The sequence below is a fragment of the Echiichthys vipera genome (assembly GCF_963691815.1).
Source record: "Echiichthys vipera genome assembly, chromosome: 5".
In the NCBI taxonomy this organism is placed as follows: Eukaryota; Metazoa; Chordata; class Actinopteri; order Perciformes; family Trachinidae; genus Echiichthys; species Echiichthys vipera.
The window spans coordinates 10,299,802-10,312,351 of record NC_139830.1 but is presented as its reverse complement, the minus strand read 5'-3'; the positions used below and the strand labels follow the sequence as shown (position 1 = coordinate 10,312,351).

General features: G+C 41.1%; 1 protein-coding gene across 1 annotated transcript; it reads right to left on the bottom strand.

Annotated features, from left to right (window-relative positions):
• Positions 1–855: 855 nt before the first annotated feature.
• Positions 856–12,160, bottom strand: npat (nuclear protein, ataxia-telangiectasia locus). The gene is made up of 17 exons (XM_083914370.1): positions 12,024–12,160; positions 11,377–11,495; positions 10,761–10,821; positions 10,592–10,664; positions 10,394–10,434; positions 9,763–9,999; positions 9,337–9,412; positions 8,373–8,472; positions 7,887–7,978; positions 7,666–7,747; positions 7,427–7,523; positions 7,186–7,299; positions 5,183–6,508; positions 4,721–4,821; positions 3,523–3,616; positions 2,053–3,374; positions 856–1,367 (listed from the first exon to the last, which is right to left on the bottom strand). Exons 1-17 carry the CDS (start codon positions 12,061–12,063, stop codon positions 1,287–1,289), a joined length of 4,056 nt encoding a protein of 1,351 aa, XP_083770496.1. The 5' UTR covers positions 12,064–12,160; the 3' UTR covers positions 856–1,286.
• Positions 12,161–12,550: the final 390 nt, after the last annotated feature.

Below are 12,550 nucleotides of genomic sequence, written 5' to 3'. Positions count from 1 at the left end.
TGAAATAGTCAATTTTATAACCGTGAAAGCGAGATGCAGCATTTAATTTCCTTCAAAATCAATTAATATGATCTGACTCATAAGAGAGACTTTTATTGTGAAATTAGGGTGAGGACGTAAGTTGTGTTTTATGGGCCAATGGGAGGTTGCCAGATTTGCCAACAAAGTGAGACAATTTCAACACTGGCAATGGGTTCATTTAATACCTTGAGGCATGTAGCAATATTTATCTAAAACCAGATTACCATGGCAGTGCTCCTGAGTCAATTTCCAAAATTGCTGCTCCGCCTCAGTTTGTGTGTTTATGCCTTCAGGGGCCAAGACTGTCCAACTGTGAAACAGGTATGCAACCCTTCAAGGACATCAAATGCTGCAGACCAGGGGGGGCCTATTCGGGTCATGGAGGGACACTGTCCTGTATGCTTAAGGTTTCTCCCTGCTCTAACAAACTTTACTCTAACGATTATCAAACCTGTGACAAGCTTCAGCTGCTTGATAACGAGCACAGTATTAGACTGAGGGGTCTTAGAGCAGGGACAAACCTAAAACATTCAGGACAGTGGCCCTCCAGGACCCAAATTGGGCACCCCTGCTGCAGACTATTTATTGGCCATTTTATTGAGACAGTTAGCGACATATGGCAAATCTTATACCATGGCCAAATAAATCCCTGTGTACTCCGAGGAAAACCACACACAACTGTTTCTTTGTTTTATTATTGCCTGAGTATGCAATTATTAACAGTTTCAGCCATTTGATAATCTTCACATTGCTTTTGCATTTCGCAATCATAGACCTTTCTGAACATGAACAACTAAAATCAATGACAGATCTTCATTCAGTGTCACTAAAATTACTAGAGATATTCCAAAACATATTTTTACAGTGAGTGTTAGCTTGATTTATCAAACTCGGGTCAAATATTGACCAAGAAAATGATTTGATTAACCATTATCAACACGCACGCATGTCGAATTCCCCAAAACTAAATGTGTGTTGTAGTACAAAACAAACATAATTAAATATAGGTGAGCATTAGGATAAAAAAACCAAAACAACAAAGTGCCATGGTTGCCCTACTGCTGCTGTATCTAACATCATTTGACACACACTAGAAACTAATCAAAGTCAAATCCTTCATTGGCTGAGGGAGACATTACAGCTTATAAGGTCTTGGGCAAGGTCGGAACCATAGGCACTGGTTTAGCAGATGGCTTGTTCTATTCCTGGATAGTAACCTAAGCAGGTAGAGATACACGAGTCCCTTCCTGTTGGTGTTTTCAGTTTCACTCGTCATAGTGAAGCGAGGACAGGAATTTATCCACATCCAAGTCATGGGGAAAGCAATCTGCAAGTTTCTTCCTTTCCTGCAGATTTAAACCCAAAGTTAGAATTACATGAAAAATATGCATCAGGCAGTTCATCTGGTGAAATCACCACAATTTCTGATCAACAAGGGAAGGACGGGCAGGGAAGTATTAGGGCCACTGTCAGAAGAAAATATAATAATCTGAGATTTTTAGAATAAAGTCAAAATAGAATAGGTTGCTTCAAGTCATATTAAATATAGATATTTGATTTGCATATTTCCTCCTGCTTAATATGTGTCCCCATCAATGTTGAAAGGAAATCTGCACCTTTGGTTGGATGGATGCAAAATAGAGAGACAACAGTTATTCACGAATGGGGCAAAAAATAAACAGATTGGCCTGATGGTGGCCCCAGAGTAAAAACAACAGTTGCCTAATTCCATTCCTCCGCTTGCAGCTTTCCATTGTCATATTTGAGGTTTAAGCAACAATTGTAAGATGTCACGTTGGGCTTTACGAAATTGTAACATTTTCCCTTGTTACCTGACAATTAATAGACCAAACGATGTATCAACAAAATGATCTGTACCCAGTTAGGTCGTTAGTTACAGTCCGACATTAACTTAACTACATCTGAAAACAGAGTAGTACTTAAGGACAACTTGTCTACAAAACTGATTTAACATCACAATATATTTTAAACATATGCCTACTTAAAGGAAAATTCTTGTTTTGAACTCACCCGGTCTGTTTTTTTGCTGGGAGATTGTTTTGAGTTCTTTTTTGCAGGCGGGCTGGCTGTGGGGGAAGACTGTTTGCGTTTCTTAGAGCTCTTTGAGCTTGTAGGCGATTTTTCTCCTACTTCCTCCTGACGCAAACTGTCCTTCAGTGGAGTGCCTGTTCTGGCGATGGCCGCACGTGAAAGGATCATGAGTGTGTGAGCAGCCATGTTTATGCTGTTTTCACTGCCAGCCTCACTGGCTGGGCTGCAGGTGGGGACATCCGGGGTGTTGGGAGGCATTAGATGCTTGGGAGTCCCCTCTGCATCTTTACCTTTCTTCTGTCGGGAAGGAGTCCTGAGACGGTCAGCGGACTCCTGGTTACGGCCAGTCCCAGGGGTCCGGGGAAGACTATGGTCAGAACTGCCCGCTCCAGGCATCTTGACTGGGGTGGAAGAAGAGTTAAGCCCCTGGATGTCCTGCAGCATCTCAGCAGCCTGTTTTGCGAGAGAGCTGGTCTTTGAGGGTGCTTTTGTAGCCTTGGACTGAGGATTTGATGCAGGCTGGGTGACAGGTGGGGGTGTAAAGTCTCTCAATGTTGAGGATGAAGGTGTTGACTGCTCTTGCAAGCTACCCTTCATTTCGTTCTCCTTGTTAGTCCTTGGAGTCCTCTTTTCTGTACGCCCTTCATGTGATTTACCTGGAGTCTTTTCTGCAGGTTCTTTCCTGCTGCTGGCCTCTTTCTCATTTCTAGTTTCCGATTTCAGTGCAGAATCAGAGGACAATGACTGAGAAATATGAGAATCCTTAGCTTTTGCTCCATTGCCATCCTTATCATGACTGTGTTTCCCGTCAATAGATTCTGATCTTCTTTGTGATTCTGACTTTTTCTCAGGGTGTGAGGCATCAACCCTGCTGGTACTTGCACTCGGAGACTCTTGGTCAAGAATGCTATGATCCTGTTTGCGAGAGCTTTTCCTATGAGGATCTTTCTTGGGCTGTTCTGGAGACACAGACGTCTCCATCTCCTTCATGAAGCCTGCTCCAGTCTGGGGATCTGCTGAGCATCTGACAGTCACTATCCTCCTCTTGGGCTTGTTGCCGCCCAAGATAGTAGGTTTTGATCGAGTCACCAACTGTGTATTATCCTTCTCAGTTTGCTGGACAGATCGTGATGGAGATTTATTTGCAGATGGAGGTTTGGGTGTACTTGTTGTATTAGTAGTTTGTGGTTGAATTTCAGCAGAAGAGTCAAAACATAAAATTCTCCTGTGTCTAGGACCCTTTGCTGTATCCTGCTGGCCTGAGTTTTCAGCCAACTTATCAACCAGGTGTTGCTCAGTGCCTGGATTTCAGAAAAATAAGGTGAGAGAAGTAAGTCATTTAAACATTAAGCAGAGAAACGCAGAAGACATCATTTGGCAACATAAAGTAAAAGGATATTAGGTCATTTTCAACCATTATTTACGGCTCCAAGTTAACTTGTAACTTACCGGCAGGTGTAGACTGTTTGATTGCCATTGTGGGGGACGTTAGCATGACAGTTTCTGACTGCTGTACCGGTACTGGGTTTGCTATGGCAACAAGCTGCAAATATAACAATATTGATACGTTTTATTGTTCTGGATATTGCATAAAGTCTAAAACCTCTTGATGCAACAATGTTCATTTAACCACATACACACTACACAGTTATTAACTGTTGGATGGACCAAGGAGCGTCATAACAGTTTTGCTATTGTACGAGCCGTACCAGAAGTGGAACTGTACAGTTGATGCAGTCTTTGTCCTGAGGAAAAAGGTTAATTAATGTTTTATTACTTTGACATTTTGGCCTGAGAAAAGGCACTTATGGGTCAGCGGGCAACATCTGAATTTATTATTTTGGAGACCAAACTTCCTAATTGCTTGGTTTCGACATCATGTTTACTTCAGGGACAATTAAATCTGAGAGTGGCGCTAAAAAAAAAATCACTGAAACAGATGCTGAGGGAACAGGAATGACTCTCCATGCTTGCTGCACTATAAACCTGTAAAATTATCATATATTGCATATTGTCAGTTTTAAAACTCACTTTTCTCCTGCAACATACACTTTTTCTGAGAGTTTAATGATGTTTGTACAATGTATTGAAGGGTTGTATATACAGTGTTTCTGACTTTTGTGATGTTGATAGGTTTTTGTACTGTATGTATGTTTATATGTCTGTGTATTGTTTTTATTAGATTTTATGTGGACCCCAGGAAGATTAAAGACCACAGCTGTGGAAGCTAAAGGGGAGCTGAAGAAAGAAGAAAGAAAAGCAAATTTGTCCAAAATAACAGCGCTATGATTGGGCAGCATGTTCATAGTAAATCATGGAAATCTGCATATTAGCTCTCAAGATACGGTACCTTGGTATGGGTGAGACGTGATTGGGCGTCTGTGTAAACGGATGTATTTGTATATATTTTATATCTTGTTTTTCTATGTTGCAAACCGGTTTGCTTCAACAGAGTTTAGTTGTATAAAATGCAATGACAATAAAGGTCAGTTTGTCTGTCTTTGTGTCTGTCTGTCTCAACAAAGTGTTGGACAAAGAAACTTCCTCCAAGGGGAAGAATGCTAGATGAAAGGTTGGAGGGTATCATGTTATTATTCTGGTGAGGAAGGAAATACCCCCAACTTACAAACTGCAGATAAAATGTTACCTGATTGGACACCATCTGAACCTTTCCCAAAGAATGCTGCCCCATAACAGAAACAGGAAGCATCATGGGCTTAGCAGGTGATGGCAAGATGAGTGTTGGCCCTGCATCAAAAGAAAAAAGAAAGAAAAAGTAATGGGCTTGACAGACGGAAGGCAATGATCAACAAAGATAAACAAAACATGGCTTCTCCCCTGCACCAGGGAAAATACACATTAAATGATGGACATTTGATCAACACTGTGCTTAACTGTACATGTCAGCTTAGGGAGGGAAGTCTAAAACATAAAAACAAGAGTCCAAATTAACTTTGCTGAGCCACAGTTTTTCCTGAAGGGGAACCTTCCTCAAAAGTTTTAATGTTTTCTGTTACTTTGCACACACTGCAACCTATGGGTTATTGTGGACGAGCGGCATTATCTATTGTTTGTCAAGTCCCTTAAGGGGAAGAGTGTTGTCTCTTACCGGTGGAGTAGCCTCGTGAGTGAGTTGGTGTGTTCCCCCCGTACTGGTTGGCAGGAATAGGCTGTCCTTTTGAGACACCAGCAGACAGTAACAGTCTGGTTTGAGCATCAGTAGTCGGGGGTTCAGTCACAAGGAAATAGCTTGCAGTGGCAGGGTTAGTGGTGTCCAGGGGTAGTTGAATTATAAAGTTTTGTTGGGCCTGTGATGTCCCTGTTAATGGGGATGCGACTAGAGCCCCAGTCTTACATCTGAGAGGACTAGCATGTGCCTCATAGCTTTTTAGGCCACTAACTGCCTGTGCCACCTCATCAAAGTTGGTCTTTGGTGTGCCAGGTTTAGCCGGTGAGGAAAGATAGATGGTTGGTATCTTGTCTACGGAAATGCTAGAAATGGCCTGATTCAAGGGTGTGCCACTGGAGGAATTCTCATCCTGGTTATCGCTGATGATGATGTTCAAAGAAACTATATTATTGGTATCAGCTGTAGTCTTTGTCGGGATGTTGCGGTTGGTTGGAGGATCAGATGCTGCTCCAACTGGAGCTAAGGATGAGAAAGGTGTAACTGTAAGCGTAGCAGAGTTAGAGGTAGATGTGGATGAGCCAGGCATTGCTGTAAAAGGTGCAACAGTGGACACTGATGAAGGCGAGGCAGGCACAGCTGTAATTGTGGCGCTGCTAGAAGGAGAAATGCAAGTGGCAGATTGAGGTGTTTCGGAGAGAGTAGACTGTGGTTGAGTGTCTTTTCCACTGCTTGAAAGTGGCATATGAGGTAGGTGAGAAGTCGGCGTTGGGGTGATGTTTAGTTCAACTTGTGAGGGAAAAAGAAAAGCAGAGGGGGCTGTAGCAGGTTGCTCTTGAGATCCTTGTTTATGCTCTTGATTTTTGTTGACATTAGAGGTCTCTTCCTGCACAGCAAATACAGTAGAGGGAAGAATGTCTGATGTACTGGGGGTAATTGTGATGGAGGTGCTTTCCTTTGAGGCAGGCTCCAGAGTGGTCATACTGTCTGGAGGAGGGGGAGGAGTATTCAACGGTTGATCAATATCCATTGGTGTTACAAAAATACTGTTATTGAAGGGTGAAGCTTTTTCTTTGTTGTTTGGTTCCACTGCAGCAGCGCAGACACCTCTGTTCCCCCCATGAGTCACTAACAATCTGGCTGTACTGTTTTCAATTCTGGATGATCTGCTGCTGGGGCCAAGAACTGCTTTCTTTAACAAGGTGGGAGCAGTGGTCTTTCTGGTCTTGCGCTCTTGTCCAGCTTTCATCTTCACTGTCACAGGGGTTGTATCGGAAGCAGCAGCAGTAGTATCTCTGTGTGTAGTGCCTGAAAAACAATAACAATAAAAATATTTGACTATTAATTTGTTCCCATCCGTGTATTTTATACAGCTCTGTCTTCAACAGTGGTATAGCACTTTTTATTTTAGCTGGCCAACTGCTGCAGTCATTATCAAACTTTTCCGAGCCAGCAAACTCTTGTGAAGCTTGTGAGTTTGTCCTGCTCTTGTTCTGTTGTCAACAACAACACAGACAAGGAGGAAGCGGAGTGCTTATCTATATTGAGATGTTAGCAAAAATGATACCTGCATGGGGATAACTGCAGGCATACACACATACCTCTCATGGAAAGATGTTTAAACTGGAAAAAGCGATTGATTTTTGACATTAATTGATTGGTTTGAATCCAAAGTGACAGAAACAAAAACACCTCAACTTTGAAAAACGTACACGGGTCATGGACTGACAACATATTGTAAGAACTAGTTCTGTTCAAGCATAACACCCCTTTCACCCTCCTTCTGCCTTTACAAAATAAGTTGTAAATCTGACTGTATCCGCAGTGTTTTCAAGGGACAACATGAAGGGTTCCCACTCTTAAAAACATTGATTTAAACAAACCTGCCTTGACCTGAGTGAGGCAGACAATAACCTAAGGTGACATCTGTGTTATCACTTTCTAAAAGCCTACTACAGTATTAGATTGCAAAAAAAAAAATATACCTGGATCAGCCGGAAAGGGTTCGACTGTAGATGATGATGCAGCAGTGTCGCTCTCTTCTGGACTACTGCTGATCTCTCCAGCCCCTTGATTGCCATCAGTGAATCTGGTTTTGTCTGCACATACACATTAGAAATGTGTCATATGAAATGCAATGGCTTTCCTTTGTGCTTTATCGAAGACTTCGAAGGAAGTGATTGGTAAATACTCTGCACAACAAAAAAAGCAGTCGGTCATAGTTACTATAATCGAAGAGCTCATAGAGGGCGTGAAAAGCTGGGTCAGACTCTGTTTGCTCCAAAATGTCATGGATGGCATCGTCACTCATGTGGATTTCCCCCTGTACCAGAAGATATACGTCAGGAAATAATGTAACGAATCACAGGAAAATAAGCACTGTTTGATGGAGTGATCACTGTAAATGTTTGAGGAAATTTAGAAATTGTACTGTTATGATACAAGTATTTATCGTTTTTCAGCACCTGTAATCCCAGGATTTCATCTATAGACGGGTCTTCCTCCAATGTACTTGAAGGGGCCCTAGATATTGGGGGTGTTGGCTCACTGATAGAGATTAAACAGAGAAGAAATTAGTACAGCCATGTTATAACATAGTTGCAGTCATTTCACAAGTCTGATAGCCACAGACAAAATCATAAATCGTGAAAAGTGAGGCAAAGCAGCGTTCAAACTCAACACTTACTTGGCGAGGATTTTGTTGATGTTTTCAGCGAGCTTCTCTTGTAACGACCTGTCCCCCAATATCTTGTCACGTGCATTTTGTATCACAAGTTGCTGTGGAGATTAGCATGTGTTGAGACCACATTTTTTAAATATTATAGCTTCTAAAAACACAGAGAGATAATGTTGAATTATTTTGCCACCCACATTTTTCAGGTCTGACAGACAACAGTTCCTTTTACCCTTTCCACCCCTGAACTCACTGCATCATACAAAGATTAGATTCAAGAAGTGTTGAGACCTGTCCCAGAGATGCTGGGACACATTCAATACCATGTTAAAGACTTATTGCTCAGTGTCAGAGCATTCTCCTGTCATTCTCCTTAAAAGGTTACAATCCACAGGGGTAATTTAGCCTTAATTTTCTACACAAGATGTACAAAGATCATTGTATGAGTGAAAACGCCTCTCGTTTGATCAAATTTCTCAGTGTCAGAGATCTACTTACAGGAAAGTTTTCATCGACGGCCTCGTCAGGTTGGGGTTCTGCACTGGCGATACCGACAGCCATGGCACTCTGAGCACCACCTCTCTTCCTGGGGGTGTCCCTGAAGGCAGCAGAAAATATTATAGATGTGGCTGCCAACATGCAAAAGGCATGGACAAAACAATATGAGCACTTTAAAAAGCCCCACAAGCTAAAGACTGAACCAAATGAGCCAATCAACATTTCTCACAGTTGACATTTTGACTCATCATAACAGGAAAAACTCAAGATTTAACATAAAACATTAATGATGAACAAGTTCCAGTTTTTTTATCATGGATTCTGGCTCACCTGAAGGGAGCAGAGCTATCGCTAAATGTTATTAGCAACACCTGTGCTCTCCCTGCAAACATGTAAAATATCTGCTGTGAATAAGGTCTAAACCAAGGCACACATTTTATTGTTGTAATTAATGTAATGTACTTTATTATTGTGTTTTATTTATCGCCCCATTGTATGTCGTCTGTGGTGTCTGAAGCTGAGCCATGGATGCCCTGCATTTTTTAACTGTGCAACAAATTTACCTACAGGTGCAAATAACGTAAACGTAACCTTAACCTGAACACTTAAACAGAATGACACAGTCATACAGATGCACTGATTCAAATATCAAGTCTTCTGTAGTTATTCTTTTACAGCAGACATTTTGACTTGTCATAGTAGGAAACGCACAGGTGACTAATAACGTCTGTCCCAGTAAATCGTGACAGTGAGCCAACATGCACAAGAAATAAAAAGATCCTGAAACTGAAGCTGGAATTCAGCCATCATTCATTTTGTTATTTACACCATTGGGTTCTTTTTTTACTGTGATGACATGTCAAAATGTCTTCTGTGAAAAAGGCTGGTTAGCAGGACGGGTTTGTCTTTAACGCTCTCTCATTAACCAGTTGTTAACCTTAACTGCAATAACAATCATCCTTACCATTTCCGTCGTCCAGGAGACATTGGGTCTTGATTTAGTCGATGGTCTGAAACAATTATCTGCACAGGTGAATCCCCTGTAATGGACACGCCATACAAACACATTTTTCTCAGATTGCTTGACTGAATTTGTGGATCTAATAGAGCTTTGCTTAATCTTCCACTAACCGTCACAAAATGAAGCTATGGGAAACTTTTTCAATATATCATTAAAATTCAAGATTACGTTTGTATAAAACATCTCTAGTGTATTAAATCAACATAGGGAAATGACCACCACTGCTGAGAATGTAAAATAAAAGTTAATACTTGTATTTAGATTAAATTCAAGAGATATGGAAACAAAACAGCACAACCTTCTAACCTGCCAACTCAACGACAATACATAACAAAAAACATATACTGCACGTTTTGCGTTTTTACTCACTGGGCGTATTTAGTAATCGGCTGACATCATGCTGGTTTGTGCCACTGCAGCTAACTGGTCGGGTGTGCGTGGCCGTGTAGCTCATAGGAGTGGAGTGGCCGAGCATGCTGTGGGAGATGTGCGCAGGGCTGAGGATGGAGCTTGTTTCAGAAACTGATGAACACACGACGCCGCCACCTGAAGTTACAGCCAAGACCCGCTGTCTAGCCATGTTTGCCACTCCAATGCGTGAACGTACTGCAATGAACAAAGGCTGATAAATAAAAGCCCTACGTCCAAACACAGAAGTCAAACTGTTGTGTTGAAGGCTGCAGTATTCAACACTGTAATAAACTGCACTGAATTCACCATTAGCTCCTGATTACAGAAGCCATATTTCAGTTAGATTTTCCAATACGTACAGGTGCTCATGCTGTAAAAACATCATCCTAACACAATCTACAATTACATGACACTTTCAACTGCACACCCACACAAAAATATTTGAAAGGCAGAAATACAAAAATCTTGATGGCAGAGTTAAAATGTACAATATTAAATACATTAATGAAGCAGTAATGCACCTTTTGTCTGCAAAGACTTCTAATGAGCGCAAACAATAAATGAAGGGAAAACTGAATCACAGACTTACTTCTTTGACTTGCTGATAGAGCGGGGGAATTCTGCAACGACCTAAGGAAAGATACAAAAGCAAAATGGAGAAATATTAGCGATGCAGATCCAACTCAATGTCAGCTTTGAATAAAAAAACGCTTGAGATTTAATGTTGTGGCCAGTTAAACTTAAAATAGTTGCAGTGACTTAAATAATGAAACTTGAGGCTCATTACTTGATCTGGTTGAGGGTAAAATCCAGCTTTTTCCACAACGAAGTCATCATGGCAGGTACCTCATGACACGACTCTGTTGAAGATAAAAGGGAAAAATGATCAACAATACAAGCATGAGACATAAATATAAAGATATATATCAAATAGGAACACTGCAAAATAAGCTCACCTTTTGTTTTGGCAGCCATATACTCATTTAAGATGGTTGTTAGGCCTTTCCCAAAGACAGACTGTGTGGGGAGAACAAACAAATATTTACAGACAGTTGCAGTGATTTAGATGCAGGGTTACTACACCTTTTCCAAAGTCAAATTCAAGCACGGTTCAAGCATTTCAAGGTGCATTTTCATGCTTTTCCAGCACCTAACAACTGTGTCAAACTCTATATTTGTATACAATAAATAGCTTCTTCAGTATATTTATTTTTGTTTTTGTTCATCCCCATAAATTAGATGCTATTGTGCTATTAACAACAAAAATTATGTTTCAAGACAGCTTTCTACAGGACAGCAAATTAGAAGAAACATTTCATGTCTGTAAATAGACTTGCCGTCAGAGCAGTCAACAATTATTGAGCTAACAGATCGACAGAAATATAATCAGCAACTGTTTTGATAATCTGTTAATTGTCAAAAGTTTTATTCAGCTTTATTCAAACACTGTAAACACCATATGAATATTCAAGTGTTTTTGAGGATTCCCAGCACCCGAATGAACCCTGTAAACGTCATTCACCTAATAGTTTGAGAGAGGGCCTATCTATCAAAGACAAAGGACACACTTACAAACACACACGCAGGAATGGTCCCGTCTTCTGTGCTGTGTTCGGCATACTCTTTCAGGTTTGGACACTCGTGGATGAAGGCTTGGCTTGTAGCAGACAGTCCCTCTTCCTGGAGGTATCCTGGGGAAGGACATTTAGGATCAGAATCAGCTTTAATGGCCAGGTAATAATAATAATAATAGCAAGTAAGTAAGTACATGGAATTTGACTCTGGCTTTTTGTCACTCAATTTACATACATACATAGAAATAGAAATACAGTTAAAACAAGGATTGCAAAAATGAACTAAGGTAAACATCAACATTTGAAAACACAGGACAATGACAGTGTAAACATTGTAATAGTGCCAAGGTGCTGCAAGTTAATACATATGGCATTACTGATGTTACAGGTTGCTTTACTGGGATTGTTCCTGACACTATGGGTATTAAGTGTTCATCTTGGTGACAGCCGGTTCCTGTGTCTGGTGTTTTTACCAACAACATCCAGTAAGACACGCACAGGAAAGCTCATAGTCACCCCAAATACATGCATGTTTATCGTTGACTGTTGGCTAGCTAACGGCCAACGGCTGTTAACATTTATTGTGTCATTGTTGGCTAACTGCTGCAGCTACAGCTTTGCCTCGTCAGACAACACCAGACTCACCCAAAACAAGCCGGGCGACGTCGGACGGCAGCAGCAACATGGCTGCCTGTTGGTGGATATAAAGAGTGAAGAGTTAACTGACGAGCTCCATGTTCAGGGAAAACGCTCAGAAATCCGTTATAAACCGTCAAACTAAATATAACCTCTTTAGTTTATTGTGAAAGCGACGTCCTGCCGACTCAAAAGGCGGGGAACTCAAGCACCTAACCCGGAAGTCTAAAATAAAATAAAACTCTGACGATGGGAATGTCGGGAGTTGTAGTCCAGATCCGAAACCTCAGCGTTACACTTCAGCCTACAGGTTGCCTTATATGATCTTTAGCACGTTAATACCTTTAAAACATAAACACTCTTAATGTGTCCCAGTTAATTTCCTGTTGCAGTTCATGACAATGACATAAACTGTCAGGAAGTTAACACGGGCCAAGGCCGTTGCCTAGCAATGACTAACAATACGATTGTTTTAACGTTGGCCACAATGTTATTGATTTGTATATTATTTTTTTCTTTTTTATTTCTCTCTCTCT

Excerpts from the sequence above, each read along its gene's own strand:
- npat (XM_083914370.1), bottom strand. The coding sequence starts at position 12,063 with ATGTTGCTGCTGCCGTCCGACGTCGCCCGGCTTGTTTTGG. Across the intron at positions 7,524-7,665 it reads ATGAAATCCTGGGATTACAG|GGGGAAATCCACATGAGTGA; the intron begins GTGCTGAAAAAC and ends CTTCTGGTACAG. Across the intron at positions 6,509-7,185 it reads ACCCTTTCCGGCTGATCCAG|GCACTACACACAGAGATACT; the intron begins GTATATTTTTTT and ends ATTGTTTTTCAG.